This window comes from Somniosus microcephalus, unplaced genomic scaffold, assembly GCF_052327205.1.
Source record: "Somniosus microcephalus isolate GS21.2 unplaced genomic scaffold, FLI_Smic_1.0 unresolved_chr7, whole genome shotgun sequence".
In the NCBI taxonomy this organism is placed as follows: Eukaryota; Metazoa; Chordata; class Chondrichthyes; order Squaliformes; family Somniosidae; genus Somniosus; species Somniosus microcephalus.
This window is the reverse complement of record NW_028225185.1, coordinates 28,035,643-28,060,659: the sequence shown is the minus strand read 5'-3', so window position 1 is coordinate 28,060,659 and position 25,017 is coordinate 28,035,643. Positions and strand designations below refer to the sequence as shown.

The following is a 25,017-nucleotide window of genomic DNA, read 5'->3' as shown; positions in this document are numbered from 1 at the left end:
CTGAGGGGGATTGACAGGGTAGATGCTCAGAGGCTGTTTCCCCCCTGGCTGGAGAGTCTCGAACCAGGGGTCACAGTCTCAGGATAAGGGGTCGGCCATTCAGGACTGAGATGAGGAGGAATTTCTTCACTCAGAGGGTGGTGAATCTTTGGAATTCTCTGCCCGAGAGGGCTGTGGAGGCTCAGTCGTTGAGTATATTCAAGGCTGAGATCGAGAGATTTTTGGACTCGAGGGATCGGGCGGGAAAGTGGAGTTGAGGTCGATGATCAGCCGTGATCTTATTGAATGGCGGAGCAGGCTCGAGGGGCCGAATGGTCTACTCCTGCTCCTAATTCAGATGTTCTTATCTTGCTGCAGCCTACTGTCTGTGCTCAGATACCAGGGTGTGACCACCTGAGTGGGCTGAGGCTGGCACCAGTGGTGCCCATAATCCAGTGCCAATGGGGGACTAGCGCACAAAAAGCACCTTGAAATAGGACACTGGCAGCTTTACTCTGTATCTAACGCGTGCTGTACCTGCTCTGGGAGTGTTTGATGGGGACAGTGTAGAGGGAGCTTTACTCTGTATCTAACCCGTGCTGTACCTGCCCTGGGAGTGTTTGATGGGGACAGTGTAGAGGGAGCTTTACTCTGTATCTAAACCCGTGCTGTACCTGCCCTGGGAGTGTTTGATGGGGACAGTGTAGAGGGAGCTTTACTCTGTATCTAAACCCGTGCTGTACCTGCCCTGGGAGTGTTTGATGGGGACAGTGTAGAGGGAGCTTTACTCTGTATCTAACCCGTGCTGTACCTGCCCTGGGAGTGTTTGATGGGGACAGTGTAGAGGGAGCTTTACTCTGTATCTAAAACCGTGCTGTACCTGCCCCGGGAGTGTTTGATGGGACAGTGTAGAGGGAGCTTTACTCTGTATCTAACCCGTGCTGTACCAGCCCTGGGAGTGTTTGATGGGGACAGTGTAGAGGGAGCTTTACTCTGTATCTAACCCGTGCTGTACCTGCCCTGGGAGTGTTTGATGGGGACAGTGTAGAGGGAGCTTTACTCTGTATCTAACCCGTGCTGTACCTGCCCCGGGAGTGTTTGATGGGGACAGTGTAGAGGGAGCTTTACTCTGTATCTAACCCGTGCTGTACCTGCCCTGGGAGTGTTTGATGGGACAGTGTAGAAGGAGCATTACTCTGTATCTAACCCGTGCTGTACCTGCCCTGGCACTGCTGAAACCCAAGTGCGGAGCCCGCTGACCACACTCACCGATCGCCTCCCCCCCCGGTGTCTCGGCGTTAACCACACACGCAGGCTCTTACCGGCTTCTTGCCGACGATCAGGCGCTCCACGGCCTGGACCTGGGACACGTGGTCATCGTTTGTCCGCAGTTCCCGCTTCTGGATCCGATGGTAGATTCCCACCAGCATATCCCGTGGGATGTCCTCCCCATTGTCGACACCTGCGGTCACAAGTAGAGCAGCTAGATAGCGGAGCGCAGTAAATGCATCGAACCTGCGGCACAGGAACAGGCCACTCGGCCCATCATATCCGTGCTGGTGTTTCTGCTCCGCACGAGCCTCCTTCCCGCCCCTCTTCACACCACCCCGTCACCATACCCTTCCATACTGAGAAATTATACACTTTTGCCGGAAGGATGGAGCAGCAGAATTTTTTTTGAAAAGGTGTCCAGAGAGATTTGGGGCTCCTCATACACCAATCACAGAAAGTTAACATAGAAACATAGAAGATAGGAGCAGGAGTCGGCCATTCGGCCCCTTGAGCCTGCTCCGCCATTCAATGCGATCATGGCTGATCATCCAAATTCAGTCCCCTGTCCCTGCTTTCTCCCAATACCCCTTGCTCCCTTTAGCCTTAAGAAATATATCTAACTCCTTCTTGAATATATTTAATGAATTGGCCTCAACTGCCTTCTGTGGTAGAGAATTCCACAGGTTCACCACTCTCTGGGTGAAGAAATTCCTCCTCATCTCTGTCCTAAATGGCTTACCCCTTATCCTTAGACTGTTACCCCGGTTCTGGACTCCCCGGCCATCGGGAACATCCTTCCTGCATCTAGTCTGTCTAGTCCTGTTGGAATTTTATAAGTTTCAATGAGATCCCCTCTCATTCTTCTAAACTCCAGCGAGTATAAGTCCAATCGACCCAATCTCTCCTCATACGTCATTCCTGCCATCCCAGGTATCAGTCTGGTGAGTCTTCACTGCACTCCCTCCATGGCAAGAACATCCTTCCTCAGATAAGGGGACCAAAACTGCACACAATACTCAAGGTGTGGTCTCACCAAGGCCCTGTACAACTGCAGCAAGACATCCTTGTTCCTGTATTCGAATCCCCTCGCTACGAAGGCCAACATATCATTTGCCTTCTTAACCGCCTGCTGCACCTGCATGCTTACCTTCAGCGACTGGTGCACAAGGACACCCAGGTCTCGTTTCACTTCCCCTTCTCCCAATCTATTGCCATTCAAATAATAATCTGCCTTCCTGTTTTTGCCACCAAAGTGGATAACCTCACATTTATCCACATTATACTGCATCTGCCATGCTTCTGCCCAATCACCCAACCTGTCCAACATGCAGGTACAGCAAGCAATAAGGAAGGCAAATGGTATGTTGGCCTTTATTGCAAGGAGGGTTGGAGTATAAGAGTGAGGAAGTCTTGTTACAATTGTACAGGGCCTTGGTGAGACCACACCTGGAGTACTGGGCACAGTTTTGGTCGCCTTATCTGAGGAAGGATGTTCTTGCCTTGGAGGGAGTGCAGCGAAGATTCACCAGACTGATACCTGGGATGGCAGGAATGACGTATGAGGAGAGATTGGGTCGATTGGGCTTATACTCGCTGGAGTTTAGAAGAATGAGAGGTGATCTCATTGAAACATACAAGATTCTGAGGGGGATTGACAGGGTAGATGCTGAGAGGCTGTTTCCCTCCTGGCTGGAGAGTCTCGAACCAGGGGTCACCGTCTCAGGATAAGGGGTCGGCCATTCAGGACTGAGATGAGGAGGAATTTCTTCACTCAGAGGGCGGTGAATCTTTGGAATTCTCTGCCCCAGAGGGCTGTGGAGGCTCAGTCGTTGAGTCTATTCAAGGCTGAGATCGAGAGATTTTTGGAGTCGAGGGGAATCGAGGGATCGGGCGGGAAAGTGGAGTTGAGGTCGAAGATCAGCCCTGATCTTATTGAATGGCCGGCTCTTACTCCAAATTCTTATTTTCCTTTCTCCCTCGTGTGTTTACCTAGCTTCCCCATTAAATGCATCTCTGCTATTCGCCTCGGCCACTCCCTGTGGTAGCGAGTTCCACATTCACAGAATCACAGAAACCCCACAGTGCAGATAGAGGCCATTTCGGCCCATCGAGCCTGCACCGACACATATCCCACCCAATCCCTGTAACCCCTACACCAACACATATCCAACCCTATCCCCGAGTATTTAATCCCCCTAACACTAAGGGTCAATTTTTATCATAGCCAATCAACCTAACCCGCACATCTTTGGACTGTGGGAGGAAACCGGAGCACCCGGAGAAAACCCACGCAAACACGGGGAGAATGTGCAAACTCCACACAGACAGTCGCCCGAGGCCGGATTTGAACCCGGGTCCCTGGTGCTGTGAGGCAACAGTGCTAACCACTATGCCACCGTGCTGCCCACTCTCTGGGTGAAGAAGTTTCTCCTGAATTCCCTCGTGGATTTATTAGTCACTGTCTTCTATTGATGGCTGATAGTGCTGCAGTAGTTATGTTACTGGACTAGAGATCGAGAATTTGAGTTGAATTTTAAAATGTCTGGAAACTAAACAGCTGGTATTTGGATGAGCTTAAGTTTGCGTAGGGTGGAATGTGGGAGGCCGGCCAGGAGTGTGTTGGAATAGTCGAGTCTCGAGGTAACAAAGGCAGGGATGAGGGTTTCAGCAGCGGATGAGCTGAGGCAAGGGCGGAGACGGGCGATGTTACAGAGGTGGGAGTAGGCGGTCTTTGTTGTGCTGCGGATGTGGTCGGAAGCTCATTTCGGGGTCAAATATGACCCCAAGGTTGCGAACAGTCTGGTTCAGCCTCAGACAGATGTTAGGGAGAGGGATGGGGTCAGTGGCTCGGGCACGGAGTTTGTGACGGGGACCGAAAACAATGGCTTCGGTCTCCCCAATATTGAACTGGGAGGAAATCTCTGCTCATCCAGGGCTGGATGTCGGACAAGCAGCCTGACAGTTTCGAGGCTGGCGGAGGGGGCCGAGGGAAGTGGTGGTGAGGTGCCGTCACCGTACCTGTGGAAGCTGACATTGTGGTTGGAGGTTTAAGAACGGCCTCCTCTGTGCTGTACGATTCTCAGAACATCAGACCATAGGAGCAGGAGTCGGCCATTCGGCCCCTCGAGCCTGCTCCGCCATTCAATAAGATCGTGGCTGATCTGATCTTGGCCTCAACCCCACTTCCCCGCCCGCTCCCCATAACCCTCGACACCCTTATCGTTCAAAAATCTGTCTATCTCCACCTTAAATATATTCAATGACCCAGCCTCCACAGCGCTCTGGGGCAGAGGATTCCACAGATTTACGACCCTCTGAGAGATAAATTCCTCCTCATTTCCGATTTAAATGGGCGCTCCCTTATTTTGAAACTATGCCCCCTCGTTCTAGATTCCCCCATGAGGGGAAACATCCTCTCAGCATCTACCCTGTCAAGCCCCTTCAGAATCTTATATGTTTCAATAAGATCCCCTCTCATTCTTCTAAACTCCAATGAGTATAGGCTCAACCTTTCTTCATAAGGCAACCCCCTCATCTCTGGAATCAACCTCGTGAACCTTCTCTGAACTGCCTCCAATGCAAGTATATCCCTCCTTAAATAAGGAGACCAAAACTGTACGCAGTACTCCAGGTGTGGTCTCACCAACGCCATAGAGTCATAGAGTTATACAGCACAGAAAGAGGCGCTTCGGCCCATCGTGTCCACGCCGGCCATCAAGCCCCGTCTATTCTAATCCCATTTTCCCAGCACTTGGTCCGTAGCCTTGTATGCTGTGGCGTTTCAAGTGCTCGTCTAAATGCTTCTTGAATGTTGTGAGGGTTCCTGCCTCGACCACACTTTCAGGCAGTGAGTTCCAGATTCCAACCACCCTCTGGGTGAAAAAGTTTTTCCTCAAATCCCCTCTAAACCTCCTGCCCCTTACCTTGAAACTACGCCCCCTGGTTATTGACCCCTCTACTAAGGGGAAAAGTTCCTTTCTATCCACCCTATCTATGCCCCTCATAATTTTGTACACCTCAATCAGGTCCCCCCTCAGCCTTCTCTGCTCGAAGGAAAACAACCCCAGCCCGTCCAGTCTCTCTTCATAGCTGAAGCGCTCCAGCCCAGGTAACATCCTGGTGAATCTCCTCTGCACCCTCTCCAATGCAATCACATCCTTCCTATAGTGTGGCGACCAGAACTGCACACAGTATTCCAGCTGTGGCCTAACTAGCGTTTTGTACAGCTCCATCATAACCTCCCTGCTCTTGTATTCTATGCCTCGGCTAATGAAGGCAAGTATCCCATATGCCTTCTTAACCACCTTATCTACCTGTCCTGCTGCCTTCAGGGATCTATGTAGATGCACACCAAGGTCCCTCTGATCCTCTGTCCTTCCTAGGGTCCTACCATTCATTGTGTATTCCCTTGCCTTGTTAGTTGTACAGTTGTAGCAGGACTTCACCGCTTTTATACTCCAAGAAGGCTCGCCACCACCTGCGCCAGGGGCAACCCGGGATGGGCAATAAATGCTGGCGCCCACACCACCCCGCCCTCCCGCCCCACCCCGCCCCGGATGTATCTAACCCGAGCTCTCGAGCCGTCCAAGACTCACCTCGCAGGTTCTTGATGAAGTCGTCCAGCTTCATCTTGCGCTCGGCCTTGACGTTGGGGCTGTACATGTCAGTGTTGAGCAGGATGATGGCGAAAGCCAGGATGAAGATGGTGTCCGGGTTACGGAACTGTCTCACCAGGGCCGGGTTGCAGATGCAGTACCGCTGGCTGCCGAGAGGCGGGGAGGGGGTGCAAGTTAATGTCAGAAAGGCCAAGAGACAGTCATTGATAGTCCGCACTCTCGCTGGGGCACGGTTTCCACCCACGCCCTCCCGAACCTCCGCCCCCGCCCGCCGTTCCTGAAGCACCGACGAGCCTGGGCAGGATATTTGACTGCGGAGGCAGCACCTCCGGGCCTGGTCACACCCAATGTGGGTGTAATGTTATCTTATATCGTAGTATTAAGAGGCTTACGAGTAGATATCGTTGAGTACTCTTTATTAGGTCTTGAGTCAGTGCCAGCTCGTGTAGTACTGCCGCATGGCCAAGATGGCTTCCTATTTATCCGACTGCCGTCAAGCAGCTGTCTTTACTACAACTACCATAAAGCAGCTGTCTTCACTACAGCTACAGTTATCTGTGCATCTTTCCCCCTCAACGATGACATAAACAGTAAACACCATAACATAACACATAGAACACATATTAACAACATATAAAAACAGTCAGTGTAACTACTATTAATTACTATTAACAACATGTAAAAACTGTCAGTGTAACTATACCTTGCAATAACTGCCGGTACATATAAACACTACCCACACCCAGAAGTCCATTAGCTGTTTACAGTCTTTCCCTTGTCTACAGGTCGAGTCTAACGACAGGCTTTCTGGTGCGCTGTGACCTGCGTAGCTGAGTGGGTATTTGCTGGGCCAACCCAGTTGTGTCCATTAAGTTCATGTCTGTACCACACGGATCCCTTGTCTCATTGTCACCCCTGTGTACTTCATCACTTTGTAGCATTGCCCTCGTCTCCTCGTCACTCTGTCGGATTTCCATCATCAGCTCATCCTCTCTGTCCTCCTGCGGCTGATAGGTCTCGGTGGTTTTCAGTAGGTGCCTCCTGTTTCTGCGATACACATTGCCATTTTCTGTCATGACACTGTATGACCTGGGGGCAACCTGTTGTAGAACGGTGGCTCTTTGATTCCATGACCCAGGCCCTTCAATGCGAACTACATCCTTCTCCTGTAGAGGCACTAGTGCAGTGGCTGTGCGGTCATGGAGCGTTTTTTGTTTCCGCTGAAGTTTCCGGGCCTTGTCTGCCCATACCTCATCGCTGTGATCAGGTGTGACATGCCTGGGAAGCCGAGTACGGATTTTGCGACCCAGTAAGAGCTCAGCTGGAGACTTGCCACTTTCCAGCGGGGCCGCCCTGTACGACATCATGGCCAGATATGGGTCAGTGTTGCTGTGTGCTGCTTTCTTTAATAGTCTTTTCACAATCTGTACCCCCTTCTCCGCTTTTCCATTGGCTTGAGGGTAGAGCGGGCTGGAGGTTACATGCTTAAAGTCATACTCTGTAGCAAACGACTGAAACTCATGACTGGCACAGGGAGAGCCATTATCAGAGACCAGAGTTAGAGGGATGCCCTGCCTGGAAAAGATTGACTTCAGGTGAGTCATCACAGCTCTTGACGTGGTGCTGGGTACGAGAGCAATCTCAGGATAATTAGAGTAATAATCAATAACTAACAAATAGGCCTAGAAATTAGGTTTGCCTCCGCCAGGGCTTTTGCGCCCGAAATTTTGCGCCCGCGATAATTGCCACTGCGCCCGCCAAAAATTCAGCTGCCCCGCGCCCAGACGGCTGCGGGCGCTAATGGAGGGTTTCAGCGCCTCGCTATGGGCGCTGAATGCAGGTTTGCAGCGCTAATCCCCCGCTGCGGCACCCGATGCGGTGCGGCAGGCTGGGGTACTGCAGGCCTCCTCCTTCTGTTAAGGAGGAGCTGCCTGCAGCCGACCGCTGACCGGTCGATTCGCCCGACAAATGAGCCCGGCACCTCGGAGAAGTGCCGGGCTCGCGGGCCACACACATCAGTGCCGCGGGGGGGTGGTGGAGGAGTCCGGGGAGGGAGGTGCGGGCAGGCGGCCGCCGGGAAAGCGGCCGGCCGCCGCTCCACCTTAATGCGCCGGCGCTACGTGCTGCAACATCCCGTTGAACAATCGTTGGTTGCGGCTGCCACGGACGAGGCGGCCGCAACTGAATTTGGGCGTCCGGCCGCGTTACCACGGCAACCGGGACACTGCGCACACCGATGACGTCATCGGTGCCGGCGCAGCGCTACCGGCTAACGCCGATGGTAGGGCCCAACGCAATTTCGATCGCGGCTATAATTCCGGCGCAAGGCCCTCTAATGCCTCTAATTGGGCGCTAACCCCACCGAATTTCTAGGCCATAGTCTTTTCCTTCGTAGTGAAAAATATCAGTTCCGACCTTTTCCCAAGGTTGTGATGGGAGCTCTGTGGTAATGAGGGGCTCTTTTGTTTGCTTGTAGTGATACTCCTGGCATGTAGCACACTCACTGATCATCTGGTCAATATCAGAGTTCATGTTTGGCCAGTAGAGTGCCTCACGTGCTCTCCTTTTTGACCTTTCCACACCCAGGTGCCCTTCATGTATCCTGTTAAGCATTTCTCGTCGCATAGAGATGGGCACTACAATCCTGTCACACTTAGGCAGTAGTCCATTGACCACAGAAAGCTCAGACTGAATATGATGATATTGTTTACATGACCCTTTCTTCCAACCCTCTTGAAGATTTCTCATCACTTTCCTCAGAACAGGGTCCTTTGATGTCTCTGAGGCTATCTTTGATAGTTGTTCCTGTGAGGCGGGCAATGCTGCATAGACCATATCCACATGAAGGGCCACATCCTCTTCTGATTCACTGTTTTGTGTGGCACGAGGCGCAGCCCTGGATAGTGTGTCTGCTATGAACATTTGTGTCCCTGGCACATGTGTGGGCTCAAAATCATAACATTGTAGACTCATCATTAGGCGCTGTATCCGTGATGACATGTCACACAGATTCTTTTTTGCGATCCCTAGCAGTGGCTTATGGTCAGTTTCTAGGATAACCTTGGGAAGTCCATAGATGTAGGTATGAAATTTTTCACACCCAAATGCCAAGCCCAGGCTCACCTTCACATGGTCCATCTCTGACTCTTCCCTTCCCTTCCTCGACTTCTCCGTCTCCATCTCTGGGGATAGGTTATCGACCAATATTCACTTCAAGCCCACTGACTCCCACAGCTACCTGGACTACACTTCCTCCCACCCCGCCTCCTGTAAGGACTCTATTCCATTCTCCCAGTTTCTCCGTCTCCGCCGCATCTGCTCCGATGATACCACCTTCCACACCAGTGCTTCAGACATGTCCTCCTTTTTCCACAACCGAGGATTCCCCTCTACCATGGTTGACACTGCCCTCGACCGTGTCAGTTCTATTTCCCGCACTTCTGCCCTCACCCCTGCCCCTCCCTCCTGGAAACACGATAGGGTTCCCCTTGTCCTCACCTTTCACCCCACCAGCCTCCACATTCAACGCATCATCCTCCGCCATTTCCGCTACCTCCAAAGTGATCCCACCACCAAACGTATCTTCCCCTCCCCTCCCCTTTCAGCATTCCGTAGGGACCGCTCCCTCCGAGACACCCTAGTCCACTCCTCTATCACCCCAAACAGCCCTTCCCCTTCGCCTGGCACCTTCCCGTGCAAGCGGAGGAGATGTAACACCTGCCCCATACCTCCCCCCTTCCCACTGTCCAGGGCCCCAAACACCCCTTCCAGGTGAAACAGCGATTTACTTGTACTTCTCGCAATCTAGTATACTGTATTCGCTGCTCACATAGATACATAGATACATAGAAGATAGGAGCAGGAGTAGGCCATTCGGCCCTTCGTGCCTGCTCCGCCATTTAATGAGATCATGGCTGATCCTTTAATTCAGTATCCCGTCCCCGCCTTCTCTCCGTAACCCTTAACCCCTTTTGCCCGTAGAAATATATCTAATTCCCTCTTAAATATATTTAATGAGCTGGCGTACACTGCCCTCTGTGGCAATGAGTTCCACAGGTTCACCACTCTCTGAGTGAAGAAATTCCCCCTCATCTCTGTCCTAAATGGTTTAGCCCTTATCCTTAAATTATGTCCTCTAGTTCTGTTCTCACCCGCCAAGGGAAACATTCCTTCTGCATCCAGTCTGTCTAGACCTGTCAGAATTTTATACACTTCTATGAGGTCCCCTCTCAATCTTCTAAACTCCAGTGTGTACATCCCTAAACTACATAGTCTCTCCTCATAGGTCATTCCCGCCATTCCTGGTATCAGCCTGGTGAATCGCCGCTGCACCCCCTCCATGGCAAGAACATCCTTCCTCAGATGAGGCGACCAAAACTGTACACAGTACTCGAGGTGTGGTCTCACCAGTGCCCTGTACAGCTGCAGCAAGGTATCCCTGTTCCTGTATTCTAACCCTTTTGCTATGAAGGCCAGCATACCGTTTGCCTTCTTGACCGCCTCACGATGCGGTCTCCTCTACATTGGGGAGACCAAACGCAGATTGGGTGACCGCTTTGCGGAACACCTCCGTTCAGTCCGTAAGGGTGACCCCGAGCTTCCGGTCGCCTGTCATTTTAATTCACCGCTCCACTCCCACTCGGACCTCACCGTCCGCGGCCTCTTGTATTGTTCCACGGAAGCTCAACGTAAACTCGAGGAACAGCACCTCATCTTCCGATTAGGCACTCTGCAGCCTTCCGGACTCAATATTGAGTTCAACAATTTCAGATCATAACCTCGGCCCCCATTAATTTTTCACCTGTATTTTTTCCACTCCTTTCCCCCCCCCCCCCGTTTCCTTTTGTTTCTCTCTCACACCTGGCAGCTATCTCTTGCCCTGCCAGTACACTTCACACCTAATCTCAGCCGATTACCATCTCGTCTGGCTTCGAATACCTTTTATTGTCTCTTTTACTCCTTTTGTCTCTTTCACTTCTTTTGTCCGATCGCAGCCCTGCCTTCGGTCTATTTTCTTTTCTTTCCAGTTTTGAAGAAGGGTTCGACCCGAAACGTCAACTCAAATTTCTCTCCACGGATGTTGCCTGACCTGCTGAGTTTTTCCAGCATTTTCTGTTGTTATCCAGGCACTCCCTCTCTATTTGCGCATACCGGCACTCTGTAGCCGTCATGGAGCGTGACGCATATGCCACTGGTCACCATTCTCCTTCATCTTCCTGTAGAAGGACAGCCCCTAATCCATCCTTAGAGGCATCTGTGGACACTTTTGTCCTCTTTTCAGGGCAGAAGGACTTCAGTAGGGGTTCACTTGCTAGAATGTGTAGCAGCCCCTTCCATTCATTCTCATGTTCATGTCCCCATTGGAACTCTGTCTCTTGGTGCAGCAGTTTTCTCAAGTGAGCGGTTTTCACTGCCAGATTTGGAATGAATTTCCCTAGGTAATTAACCATGCCAAGGGCCCGCTGAACCCCTTTCTTGTCCTTCGGTTTTTCCATGTCATGTATGGCCTTTACCTTTGACTTGTCTGGCTGAATCCCTTCTGCAGAAATCTTGTCCCCGAGGAATGTGATTTCATTGACGCTGAACTGACATTTGTCTTTATTTAGTTTGAGTCCATACTGCCGTATCCTCTGAAGTGTTTTTTCCAGTCTGGTGTCGTGCTCTCCCTGAGTGGAGCCCCATACTACCAGATCATCCACGTACACCCGCACACCATCCAGGCCCTCGATGATTTGCTCCATTGCTCTGTGGAAGATTTCTGGGGCGGAGCTAATGCCGAAGGGCAGGCACTGGTAAGAGTATCGACCAAACAGGGTGTTAAAGGTGCACAGCTTAGTACTCTCTTCATCAAGTTTCAGCTGCCAGAATCCATGCGAGGCGTCCATCTTGGAGAATAATTTTGCTCCTGTCATTTCGCTGACTATTTCCTCTCTCTTTGGGATTTGATAGTGCTCTCTTTTTATATTAGCGTTAAGGTCCTTGGGATCCATGCAGACACGCAATTTATCAGTCTTTTTTGAATTGACGCAAACCATGGAATTTACCCAGTCAGTCGGTTCCTCAGTCTTCTTTATGACACCTAGTCCCTCCATGCGGTCTAGCTCTTTCCGCAGTTTCTCACGGAGGGCCACTGGAACTCTCCTGGGTGCGTGAGTCACAGGTTGTGCGTCATCTCTCAGTTTGATGGAGTATGTAAAGGGCAGTGCTCCGAAACCCTGAAATACATCCGCGTACTTGTGTGTTACAGCATCATGCTTTATATTTGTACTGTCTTGGGGGGCACTCTGCACACAGTTCAGTTCATTAATAGTATAGACTCGTTTTACCAAGCCCAAATCCACACATGCCTTATCCCCCAACAGTGACTCATGTCCTTCAGGCACTACAACAAACGTCAATGGGTGAATGCGATTTTTTTCCTTAACATTCAGCCTACACGTTCCTTTTGTTTCAATACTTTGTCCATTGTATGCCTTCAAAGCCACTGTCTTGTTCAGTATTTTTGGTCTCACTTTGAGATTCCGTGCATCGCTCCAGCTTATGAAGTTTGCCTTAGCACCTGTATCTAGCTTGAAGGGAGCAATGGTGCCATTTACCAGCAAGGGGGCTATCCAAACTTCAGTCTTTAGTCCTACGGAATGTACTTCCTTTTCCATATCTTTACCCTGTTTTAAGTCACTGTGCACCATTCCAACATACAAAGTCTCCGATTCCATGTCTTCAGTCTCAATAGCATGCACTGTCTTTTTACCTTCGGTTTTCTCTTCCCAAAAGCACATTTTAGCAAAGTGATTCCTGCCTTTACATTTTGCGCAGTTCTTCCCATAAGCCGGACACTGTCTTGCCACGTGTCTATTGCCGCACCGTCTGCAATCGTATGGCATCATAGTCCTGAACTCTGTGCGCCCTCTTGTGTCCCTTCTGTGTACTACATCCACTGGTAGGTTGTCCAGTCCCAGCGCTCTCACGCCCGTTGCTGTAGTTCTCCCATCGAGTTTTTGCGTGTGCATGGCTGAGAGTTCACTAGCATGACATATTTTTACTGCAGCATCCAAAGTTAAGTCATTGTCCCTAAGCATTCTCTCCCTCACCTTCTTGTCAAGTATTCTGAAAACGACCTGATCGCGTATCATCGATTCCTTCAAGTCTCCAAAGTTACATGTTTGTGCTTTTGTTTTTAAGTCCGTCAGAAAAACATCAAAGGATTCTCCTTGCTATTGCCCGCGGGAGCGAAAAACAAATCTCTCGAACGTTTCATTCTTTTTAGGTGTGTAGTATTTATCGAACAAATCTATCACCTTGTCCAGATCATTTTTGTCACCTTCAGCGGCGAACGTAAATGTATTATACAGCTCGATTGCCTGCGAGCCAGCCACTGTTAGCAACAAAGCTACCTTACATGTTCCAGAGCTAGTTGTGGTGTCGATCGCTGTGAGGTAGAGAAGAAAGCGTTGTTTGAATTCGCGCCAATTTTCGTCCAGATTTCCTTCAAGTTGCAGGCTAGTCGGTGGTTTTATCCCTTCCATTGTTGTGGTATGCCCGTATCGTGCGTTCTATAAATCCTGGTACCATGTAATGTTATCTTATATCGTAGTATTAAGAGGCTTACGAGTAGATATCGTTGAGTACTCTTTATTAGGTCTTGAGTCAGTGCCAGCTTGTGTAGCACTGCCGCATGGCCAAGATGGCTCCCTATTTATCCGACTGCCGTCAAGCAGCTGTCTTTACTACAGCTACCGTCAAGCAGCTGTCTTTGCTACAGCTACAGTTATCTGTACAGTGGGCTTTCCAGTGTTCGGAAGGAGGAGCCCCGAGTGATTGCCCCCATCCCTCCCCGCCCTGTCTCTAATCCAGGCCCGTCGTCCTTTCCTTGGCTGAGAGCAGGCCAGCTCAGGACTAGGCCAGGAATGAAGCCTGGGCCTTTCCTGCTCTGTGCGTGTGGGGCTCGCTCCCACTTAAGCGCGGTGGGGGGGGGGAGGGGTAGCTCTGGGGCCGGGTAATTATTTCCACGAGGTTTTAAAATATATCGACACCCCCCCACCCCACCAGGCCAGATTTGCAGGACCCGGAAACCGCGCTTTAAACCGCCCCTACGCACGGCGGACAAGCGTCGCAAAGAAAACGCCATCGACCTGTCACAGCAAGAGGGGGCCTCACGCCCGCGGGGAGTGAGACGCGTGGCCACCCCCCCACCCCACGCCTTCTCACGGGGGGCTCCGATCGCGCGGTGCTCCCCAGCCCCCCCACGACCCCGCGGCCCACCTGAAGGATTCGATCAACCGCTCCACCTTCTGCGCCTCCCCTTGCACGCGGATGTGGGCCTGGAACTTGCGCAGGGCCTCGTCCAGCTCCATCCCGCCGAAGTCCATCTCGTCGACGACGCAGCTGTGGGCCGAGGGTGGGGGGGGGGTGGAGAGAAAGTAAATTAGACGGGTGGAGAGAGAAGGTCCCACGTTTGCCCCCGCCCGCCCCCCACTCGGCACCATATTGTCCCCCCTTCACTCCTGTAACCAGAGGCCGCCTGGCCTGTGAGGGCCCAGACTGCGAGTGGCGGGGGGACGTTAAAGCTGCTCGCTCGCGCGCTCTCTCACGCGCGCACATGTGCGCCCGCACTCTTCCTGCTTGGAGTCACTACTTCTTCTCTCGACCCCTCCACCGTCTCTAAATTGTCAGGCTGCTTGTCCGACATACAGTTCTGGATGAGCAGAAATTTTCTCCAATTAAATATCGGGAAGACCGAAGCCATTGATTTCGGTCCCCGCCACGAACTCCGTTCCCGAGCCGCTGACTCCATCCCTCTCCCTAACATCTGTCTGAGGCTGAACCACACTGTTCGCAACCTTGGTGTCATATTTGACCCTGAAATGAGCTTCTGACTACACATCCGCAGTATAACAAAGACCGCCTACTCCCACCTCCGTAACATCGCTCGTCTCCGCCCCTGCCTCAGCTCATCCGCTGCTGAAACCCTCATCCCTGCCTTTGTTACCTCCAGACTCGACTATTCCAACACACTCCTGGCTGGCCTCCCACATTCCACCCAACGTAAACTTGAGCTCATCCAAATCTCTGCTGCCCCCGTGTCCTAACTCACACCCAGTCCCGTTCGCCCATCACCCCCTGTGCTCACTGCCCCGTGTCCTAACTCACACCCAGTCCTGTTCACCCATCACCCCCTGTACTCACTGCCCCGTGTCCTAACTCACACCCAGTCTCGTTCACCCATCGCCCCCTGTGCTCACTGCCCCGTGTCCTAACTCACACCCAGTCCCGTTCACCCATCACCCCCTGTGCTCACTGCCCCGTGTCCTAACTCACACCCAGTCCCGTTCGCCCATCACCCCCTGTGCTCACTGCCCCGTGTCCTAACTCACACCCAGTCCCGGTCACCCATCACCCCCTGTGCTCACTGCCCTGTGTCCTAACTCACACCCAGTCCCGTTCACCCATCACCCCCTGTGCTCACTGACCCGTGTCCTAACTCACACCCAGTCCCGTTCGCCCATCACCCCCTGTGCTCACTGCCCCGTGTCCTAACTCACACCCAGTCCCGTTCACCCATCACCCCGTGCTCACTGCCCCGTGTCCTAACTCACACCCAGTCCCGTTCGCCCATCACCCCCTGTGCTCACTGCACCGTGTCCTAACTCACACCCGGTCCCGTTCGCCCATCACCCCCTGTGCTCACTGCCCCGTGTCCTAACTCACACCCAGTCCCGTTCACCCATCATCCCCTGTGCTCACTGCCCCGTGTCCTAACTCACACCCAGTCCCGTTCACCCATCACCCCCTGTGCTCACTGCCCTGTGTCCTAACTCGCACCCAGTCCCGTTCACCCATCACTCCCTCTGCTCACTGCCCCCTGTCCTAACTCACACCCAGTCCCGTTCACCCATCACCCCCTGTGCTCACTGCCCCGTGTCCTAACTCACACCCAGTCCCGTTCACCCATCACCCCCTGTGCTCACTGCCCCGTGTCCTAACTCACACCCAGTCCCGTTCACCCATCACCCCCTGTGCTCACTGCCCTGTGTCCTAACTCACACCCAGTCCCGTTCGCCCATCACCCCCTGTGCTCACTGCCCCGTGTCCTAACTCACACCCAGTCCCGTTCACCCATCACCCCCTGTGCTCGCTGCCCCGTGTCCTAACTCACACCCAGTCCCGTTCACCCATCACCCCCTGTGCTCACTGCCCTGTGTCCTAACTCGCACCCAGTCCCGTTCACCCATCACCCCCTGTGCTCACTGCCCCGTGTCCTAACTCGCACCCAGTCCTGTTCACCCATCGCCCCGTGCTCGCTGACCTACACTGGCTCCCGGTTAAGCAGCGCCTCGATTTCAAAATTCTCATCCTTGTTTTCAAATCCCTCCATGGCCTCGCCCCTCCCTATCTCTGTAACCTCCTCCAGCCTCACAACCCCCCGAGATATCTGCGCTCCTCTAATTCCGTCCTCTCGCACGTCCCCCGATTTCCATCGCTCAACCTTTGGCGGCCGTGCCTTCAGCTGCCTGGGCCCCGAGCTCTGGAATTCCCTCCCTAAACCTCTCCGCCTCTCTCTCCTCCTTTAAGACGCTCCTTAAAACCTGCCTCTTTGACCAAGCTTTTGGTCACCTGACCCTAATATCTCCTTATGTGGCTCGGTGTCAAATTCCGTTTGATAATCGCTCCCGTGAAACGCCCTGGGACGTTTTACTGTGTTAAAGGGGCCGGATAAATGCAAGATCTTCAAGGGCTTGACAGGGTAGATGCTGAGAGGCTGTTTCCCCCCTGGCTGGAGAGTCTAGAACCAGGGGTCACAGTCTCAGGATAAGGGGTCGGCCATTTAGGACTGAGATGAGGAGGAATTTCTTCACTCAGAGGGCGGTGAATCTTTGGAATTCTCTGCCCCAGAGGGCTGTGGAGGCTCAGTCGTTGAGTATATTCAAGGCTGAGATCGAGAGATTTTTGGGACTCTAGGGGAATCGAGGGATATGGGGGTCGGGCGGTTGAGGTCGATGATCAGCCCTGACCTTACTGAATGGCGGAGCAGGCTCGAGGGGCCGAATGGCCGGCTCCTGCTCCTAATTCTTCTGGTCTTTGTTGAGTTGTTGCTGAGGCGGGGGCAGGAGTGAGAGGAATCTCTCTCTCTGCTCCATTGCGTTCTGCGCCTCTGTGGGGCTGAGGGAGGGGGGCAGGGGCGGGGAGTGAGACAGATGGGCGGGAGAAGGGATGTGGGGGGGGTGACGTGTTGAGGGAAGGCCGTTACTCACTCCAGCACGTCCCTGTTGAACTGCTTCTGCCGGTTGCCCAGGAACTCCCCGATCATCTGCCGGCTGAGCCCCTTCCTCTCGAGGGTGAAGCGCGCCACTCCGACGGGAGTGTCCGCCACGAATCCTCGCTCGATCAGGTACTGGATCCCCTTCTCCGGTTTCCTGCGTGGAATCGGGGAAGGAAGGAAGAAATTATTATTATTTTTTAACAAAATGGCAATCGTGGATCGCGTTCTCCTCGAGCTGCGCGGGGCGATGGTACGGACCCCTCCCCCAGCTCTCGGCCATCTCGGGACTCCCCAATCTCAGCCAGCCCAGCTGTGGGAATGAGTCCAACACCCGGTCATCATTCACTCTCTACACCAGAGCAAGATAGGAGCAGGGGGAGGCCATTCAGCCCCTCGAGCCTGTTACACAGCAACAGGAGGAGGCCATTCAGCCCCCTTGAGCCTGTTACATTAGGAGCAGGAGGAGGCCATTCAGCCCCTCGAGCCTGTTACATTAGGAACAGGGGGAGGCCATTCAGCCCCTCGAGCCTGTTACACAGGAACAGGAGGAGGCCATTCAGCCCCTCGAGCCTGTTACATTAGGAACAGGAGGAGGCCGTTCAGCCCCTCGAGCCTGTTACATTAGGAACAGGAGGAGGCCGTTCAGCCCCTCGAGCCTGTTACACAGGAACAGGAGGAGGCCATTCAGCCCCCTCGAGCCTGTTACAATAGGAACAGGAGGAGGCCATTCAGCCCCTCGAGCCTGTTACATTAGGAACAGGAGGAGGCCGTTCAGCCCCTCGAGCCTTTTACATTAGGAACAGGAGGAGGCCATTCAGCCCCTTCAGCCTGTTACACAGGAACAGGAGGAGGCCATTCAGCCCCTCGAGCCTGTTACACAGGAACAGGAGGAGGCCATTCAGCCCCCTTGAGCCTGTTACACAGGAACAGGAGGAGGCCATTCAGCCCCTCGAGCCTGTTATATTAGGAACAGAAGGAGGCCGTTCAGCCTCCTCAAGCCTGTTACATTAGGAACAGGAGGAGGCCATTCAGCCCCTCGAGTCTGTTACATTAGGAACAGGAGGAGGCCGTTCAGCCCCTCGAGCCTGTTACATTAGGAACAGAAGGAGGCCATTCAGCCCCTCGAGCCTGTTACATTAGGAACAGGAGGAGGCCATTCAGCCCCTCGAGCCTGTTACATTAGGAACAGGAGGAGGCCGTTCAGCCCCCTCGAGCCTGTTACACAGCAACAGGAGGAGGCCATTCAGCCCCCTTGAGCCTGTTACATTAGGAACAGGAGGAGGCCATTCAGCCCCTCGAGCCTGTTACATTAGGAACAGGAGGAGGCCATTCAGCCCCCTCGAGCCTGTTACATTAGGAACAGGAGGAGGCCATTCAGCCCCTCGAGCCTGTTACATTAGGAACAGGAGGAGGCCATTCAGCCCCTCCAGCCTGTTACATTAGGAACAGGAGGAGGCCATTCAGCCCCCTCGAGCCTGTTACACAGGAACAGGAGGAGGCCATTCAGCCCCTCGAGCCTGTTACACAGGAGCAGGAGGAGGCCATTCAGCCCCTCGAGCCTGTTACACAGGAACAGGAGGAGGCCATTCAGCCCCTCAAGCCTGTTACACAGGAACAGGAGGAGGCCATTCAGCCCCTCGAGCCTGTTACACAGGAACAGGAGGAGGCCATTCAGCCCCTCGAGCCTGTTACATTAGGAACAGGAGGAGGCCGTTCAGCCCCCTTGAGCCTGTTACATTAGGAGCAGGAGGAGGCCATTCAGCCCCTCGAGCCTGTTACATTAGGAACAGGAGGAGGCCATTCAGCCCCTCGAGCCTGTTACACAGGAGCAGGAGGAGGCCATTCAGCCCCTCGAGCCTGTTACATTAGGAGCAGGAGGAGGCCATTCAGCCCCTCAAGCCTGTTACACAGGAGCAGGAGGAGGCCATTCAGCCCCTCGAGCCTGTTACATTAGGAACAGGAGGAAGCCGTTCAGCCCCGTCGAGCCTGTTACATTAGGAGCAGGAGGAGGCCATTCAGCCCCTCGAGCCTGTTACATTAGGAACAGGAGGAGACCATTCAGCCCCCTCGAGCCTGTTACACAGGAACAGGAGGAGGCCGTTCAGCCCCTCGAGCCTGTTACACAGGAACAGGAGGAGGCCGTTCAGCCCCCTCGAGCCTGTTATATTAGGAACAGGAGGAGGCCATTCAGCCCCTCGAGCCTGTTACACAGGAACAGGAGGAGGCCATTCAGCCCCTCGAGCCTGTTACATTAGGAACAGGAGGAGGCCATTCAGCCCCCCTCGAGCCTGTTATATTAGGAACAGGAGGAGGCCATTCAGCCCCTCGAGCCTATTACATTAGGAACAGGAGGAGGCCATTCAGCCCCCTCGAGCCTGTTATATTAGGAACAGGAGGAGGCCATTCAGCCCCTCGAGCCTGTTATATTAGGAACAGGAGGAGGCCATTCAGCCCCTCGAGCCTGTTACATTAGGAACAGGAGGAGGCCATTCAGCCCCTCGAGCCTCTTACATTAGGAACAGAAGGAGGCCGTTCAGGCCCCTCGAGCCTGTTACACAGCAACAGGAGGAGGCCATTCAGCCCCCTTGAGCCTGTTACATTAGGAACAGGAGGAGGCCATTCAGCCCCTCGAGCCTGTTACATTAGGAACAGGAGGAGGCCATTCAGCCCCTCGAGCCTGTTACATTAGGAACAGGAGGAGGCCATTCAGCCCCTCCAGCCTGTTACATTAGGAACAGGAGGAGGCCATTCAGCCCCCTCGAGCCTGTTACACAGGAACAGGAGGAGGCCATTCAGCCCCTCGAGCCTGTTACACAGGAGCAGGAGGAGGCCATTCAGCCCCTCGAGCCTGTTACACAGGAACAGGAGGAGGCCATTCAGCCCCTCGAGCCTGTTACACAGGAACAGGAGGAGGCCATTCAGCCCCTCGAGCCTGTTACATTAGGAACAGGAGGAGGCCATTCAGCCCCTCCAGCCTGTTACATTAGGAACAGGAGGAGGCCATTCAGCCCCCTCGAGCCTGTTACACAGGAACAGGAGGAGGCCATTCAGCCCCTCGAGCCTGTTACACAGGAGCAGGAGGAGGCCATTCAGCCCCTCGAGCCTGTTACACAGGAACAGGAGGAGGCCATTCAGCCCCTCGAGCCTGTTACACAGGAACAGGAGGAGGCCATTCAGCCCCTCGAGCCTGTTACACAGGAACAGGAGGAGGCCGTTCAGCCCCTCGAGCCTGTTACATTAGGAACAGGAGGAGGCCGTTCAGCCCCCTTGAGCCTGTTACATTAGGAGCAGGAGGAGGCCATTCAGCCCCTCGAGCCTGTTACATTAGGAACAGGAGGAGGCCATTCAGCCCCTCGAGCCTGTTACACAGGAGCAGGAGGAGGCCATTCAGCCCCTCGAGCCTGTTACATTAGGAGCAGGAGGAGGCCGTTCAGCCCCTCGAGCCTGTTACACAGGAGCAGGAGGAGGCCGTTCAGCCCCTCGAGCCTGTTACATTAGGAACAGGAGGAGGCCGTTCAGCCCTGTCGAGCCTGTTACATTAGGAGCAGGAGGAGGCCATTCAGCCCCTCGAGCCTGTTACATTAGGAACAGGAGGAGACCATTCAGCCCCCTCGAGCCTGTTACATTAGGAACAGGAGGAGGCCATTCAGCCCCTCGAGCCTGTTACATTAGGAACAGGAGGAGGCCATTCAGCCCCCTCGAGCCTGTTATATTAGGAACAGGAGGAGGCCATTCAGCCCCTCGAGCCTGTTATATTAGGAACAGGAGGAGGCCATTCAGCCCCCTTGAGCCTGTTACATTAGGAACAGGAGGAGGCCGTTCAGCCCCTCGAGCCTGTTACATTAGGAACAGGAGGAGGCCGTTCAGCCCCTCGAGCCTGTTACATTAGGAACAGGAGGAGGCCGTTCAGCCCCTCGAGCCTGTTACATTAGGAACAGGAGGAGGCCGTTCAGCCCCTCGAGCCTGTTACATTAGGAACAGGAGGAGGCCGTTCAGCCCCTCGAGCCTGTTACATTAGGAACAGGAGGAGGCCGTTCAGCCCCTCGAGCCTGTTACATTAGGAACAGGAGGAGGCCGTTCAGCCCCTCGAGCCTGTTACATTAGGAACAGGAGGAGGCCGTTCAGCCCCTCGAGCCTGTTACATTAGGAACAGGAGGAGGCCGTTCAGCCCCTCGAGCCTGTTACATTAGGAACAGGAGGAGGCCGTTCAGCCCCCTCGAGCCTGTTACATTAGGAACAGGAGGAGGCCATTCAGCCCCTCGAGCCTGTTACATTAGGAACAGGAGGAGGCCGTTCAGCCCCCTCGAGCCTGTTATATTAGGAACAGAAGGAGGCCATTCAGCCCCTCGAGCCTGTTACATTAAGAACAGGAGGAGGCCATTCAGCCCCTCGAGCCTGTTACATTAGGAACAGGAGGAGGCCGTTCAGCCCCCTCGAGCCTGTTACATTAGGAACAGGAGGAGGCCATTCAGCCACTCTCGAGCCTGTTACACAGGAACAGGAGGAGGCCATTCAGCCCCCTTGAGCCTGTTACATTAGGAGCAGGAGGAGGCCATTCAGCCCCTCGAGCCTGTTACATTAGGAACAGGCGGAGGCCGTTCAGCCCCTCGAGCCTGTTACATTAGGAACAGGAGGAGGCCGTTCAGCCCCCTCGAGCCTGTTACATTAGGAACAGGAGGAGGCCATTCAGCCCCTCCAGCCTGTTCCGCCATTCAGTGAGATCATGGCTGATCTGCGACCTAATTCCATCTTACCCGCCTTTGCCCCATATCACTCAATATCTGGTTAACAAAAAAACAGAAAAACAGAAAAGGCAGAGTATTTCCTAAATGGTGAAAGATTGGGGAATGCAGATGCTCAAAGGGACCTGGGTGTCCTTGTACACGAGTCACTGAAAGTGAATGTGCAGGTGCAGCAAACCATTAAGAAGACAAATGGTATGCTGGCCTTCATTACAAGAGGATTTGAGTACAGGAGTAAAGAAGTCTTACTCCAATTATACAGGGCCTTGGTGCGACCACACCTGGAGTACTGTGTACAATTTTGGTCTCCTTACCCAAGGAAGGATATACTTGCTATAGAGGGAGTGCAACGAAGGTTCACGAGATTGATTCCTGGGATGGCGGGACTGTCGTATGAGAAGAGATTGAGTAAACTAGGCCTGTATGCTCTTGAATTCAGAAGAATGAGAGGGGATCTCATTGGAGCATACAAAATTATTACAGGGCTTGATAGGGTGGATGCTGGGAGAATGTTTCCCTTGGCTGGGGAGTCTAGAACCAGGGGCCACAGCCTCAGGATAAAGGGTCGGCCATTCAGGACTGAGATAGAAGAAATGTCTTCACACAGAGGGTGGTGAAATTTTGGAATTCTCTGCCCCAGAGGGCTGTGGAGGCTCAGTCATTGGGTATATTCAAAACAGAAGTCGATAGATTTCTGACTAGTAAGGGCATCAAGGGATATGGCGACAGGGCCGGTGAATGCAGTTGAGGCAGAAGATCAGCCATAATCTCATTGAATGGCGGAGCAGGCTCGAAGGGCCAAATGGCCGACTCCTGCTCCTATTTTTTATGTTCTTATGTTCTATCGATCTCCGATTTAAAATGAACAACTGATCCAGCATCAATTGCCATTTGCGGAAGAGAGTTCCAAATTTCTACCACCCTTTGTGTGTCGAAGTGTTTCCGAACTTCACTCCAGAAAACCGAGGGGAAACATCGAGAGAAACTGAGAGGAAACATCGAGAGGGGAAACATCGAGAGAGCGAGAGGGGAAACATCGAGAGAGAGAGAGGGGAAACATCGAGAGAGAGAGAGGGGAAACATCGAGAGAGAGAGAGAGGGGAAACATCGAGAGAGAGAGAGGGGAAACATCGAGAGAGAGAGAGGGGAAACATCGAGAGAGAGAGAGAGGGGAAACATCGAGAGAGAGAGAGAGGAAACATCGAGAGAGAGAGAGAGAGAGAGGGGGGAAACATCGAGAGAGAGAGAGAGGAAACATCGAGAGAGAGAGAGGGGAAACATCGAGAGAGAGAGAGAGGGGAAACATCGAGAGAGAGAGAGAGATGGGAAACATCGAGAGAGAGAGAGAGGGGGGAGAGAGAGAGAGGGGAAACATCGAGAGAGAGAGAGAGGGGAAACATCGAGAGAGAGAGGGGAAACATCGAGAGAGAGAGAGAGAGGGGAAACATCGAGAGAGAGAGAGGAAACATCGAGAGAGAGAGAGGGGAAACATCGAGAGAGAGAGAGAGGAAACATCGAGAGAGAGAGGGAGGGGAAACATCGAGAGAGAGAGAGAGGAAACATCAAGAGAGAGAGAGAGGGGAAACATCGAGAGAGAGAGAGAGGGGAAACATCGAGAGAGAGAGAGAGAGATGGGAAACATCGAGAGAGAGAGAGAGGGGGGAAACATTGAGAGAGAGAGAGGGGAAACATCGAGAGAGAGAGAGAGGGGAAACATCGAGAGAGAGAGAGAGGGGAAACATCGAGAGAGAGAGAGGGGAAACATCGAGAGAGAGAGAGAGGAAACATCGAGAGAGAGAGAGGGGAAACATCGAGAGAGAGAGAGAGGGGAAACATCGAGAGAGAGAGAGAGAGAGGGGAAACATCGAGAGAGAGAGAGGGGAAACATCGAGAGAGAGAGAGAGGAAACATCGAGAGAGAGAGAGGGGAAACATCGAGAGAGAGAGAGAGGAAACATCGAGAGAGAGAGAGAGGAAACATCGAGAGACAGAGGGAGGGGAAACATCGAGAGAGAGAGAGAGGAAACATCGAGAGAGAGAGAGAGGAAACATCGAGAGAGAGAGAGAGGGGAAACATCGAGAGAGAGAGAGGGGAAACATCGAGAGAGAGAGAGGGGAAACATCGAGAGAGAGGGGAAACATCGAGAGAGAGGGGAAACATCGAGAGAGAGAGAGGGGAAACATCGAGAGAGAGGGGAAACATCGAGAGAGAGAGAGGGGAAACATCGAGAGAGAGGGGAAACATCGAGAGAGAGGGGAAACATCGAGAGAGAGAGAGGGGAAACATCGAGAGAGAGAGAGAGAGGAAACATCGAGAGAGAGAGAGAGGGGAAACATCGAGAGAGAGAGAGAGAGGAAACATCGAGAGAGAGAGAGAGGGGAAACATCGAGAGAGAGAGAAAGGAAACATCGAGAGAGAGAGAGGGGAAACATCGAGAGAGAGAGAGGGGAAACATCGAGAGAGAGGGGAAACATCGAGAGAGAGAGAGAGGAAACATCGAGAGAGAGGGGAAACATCGAGAGAGAGAGAGAGGAAACATCGAGAGAGAGGGGAAACATCGAGAGAGAGAGAGAGGGGAAACATCGAGAGAGAGAGAGGGGAAACATCGAGAGAGAGAGAGAGAGGGGAAACATCGAGAGAGAGAGAGGGGAAACATCGAGAGAGAGAGAGAGGGGAAACATCGAGAGAGAGAGAGAGGAAACATCGAGAGAGAGAGGAAACATCGAGAGAGAGACAGAGGAAACATCGAGAGAGAGAGAGAGGGGAAACATCGAGAGAGAGAGAGAGAGGGGAAACATCGAGAGAGAGAGGAAACATCGCGAGAGAGGGGAAGCATCGAGAGAGAGAGAGGGGAAACATCGAGAGAGAGAGAGGGGAAACATCGAGAGAGAGAGAGGGGAAACATCGAGAGAGAGAGAGGGGAAACATCGAGAGAGAGAGAGAGGGGAAACATCGAGAGAGAGAGAGAGGAAACATCGAGAGAGAGAGATGGGAAACATCGAGAGAGAGAGAGGGGAAACATCGAGCGAGAGAGAGAGAGGGGAAACATCGAGAGAGAGAGAGGGGAAACATCGAGAGAGAGAGAGAGGGGAAACATCGAGAGAGAGAGAGAGGAAACATCGAGAGAGAGAGAGAGGGGAAACATCGA

At 53.1% G+C, this 25,017-nt stretch overlaps 1 protein-coding gene across 2 annotated transcripts in view; it reads right to left on the bottom strand.

The window, feature by feature from the left end:
• Positions 1-25,017, bottom strand: part of LOC147086682 (IQ motif and SEC7 domain-containing protein 1-like) — a 96,689-nt gene that overhangs the window by 32,511 nt on the left and 39,161 nt on the right. For both annotated transcript variants that reach the window (XM_085978821.1, XM_085978820.1), the window contains exons 4-7: positions 17,120-17,281; positions 14,130-14,252; positions 5,847-6,013; positions 1,302-1,441 (exon numbers count right to left, since the gene is read on the bottom strand). In XM_085978821.1, the coding sequence (XP_085834947.1) occupies positions 1,302-1,441; positions 5,847-6,013; positions 14,130-14,252; positions 17,120-17,281 (592 nt within the window). The remainder of the gene's footprint in view (positions 1-1,301; positions 1,442-5,846; positions 6,014-14,129; positions 14,253-17,119; positions 17,282-25,017) is intronic.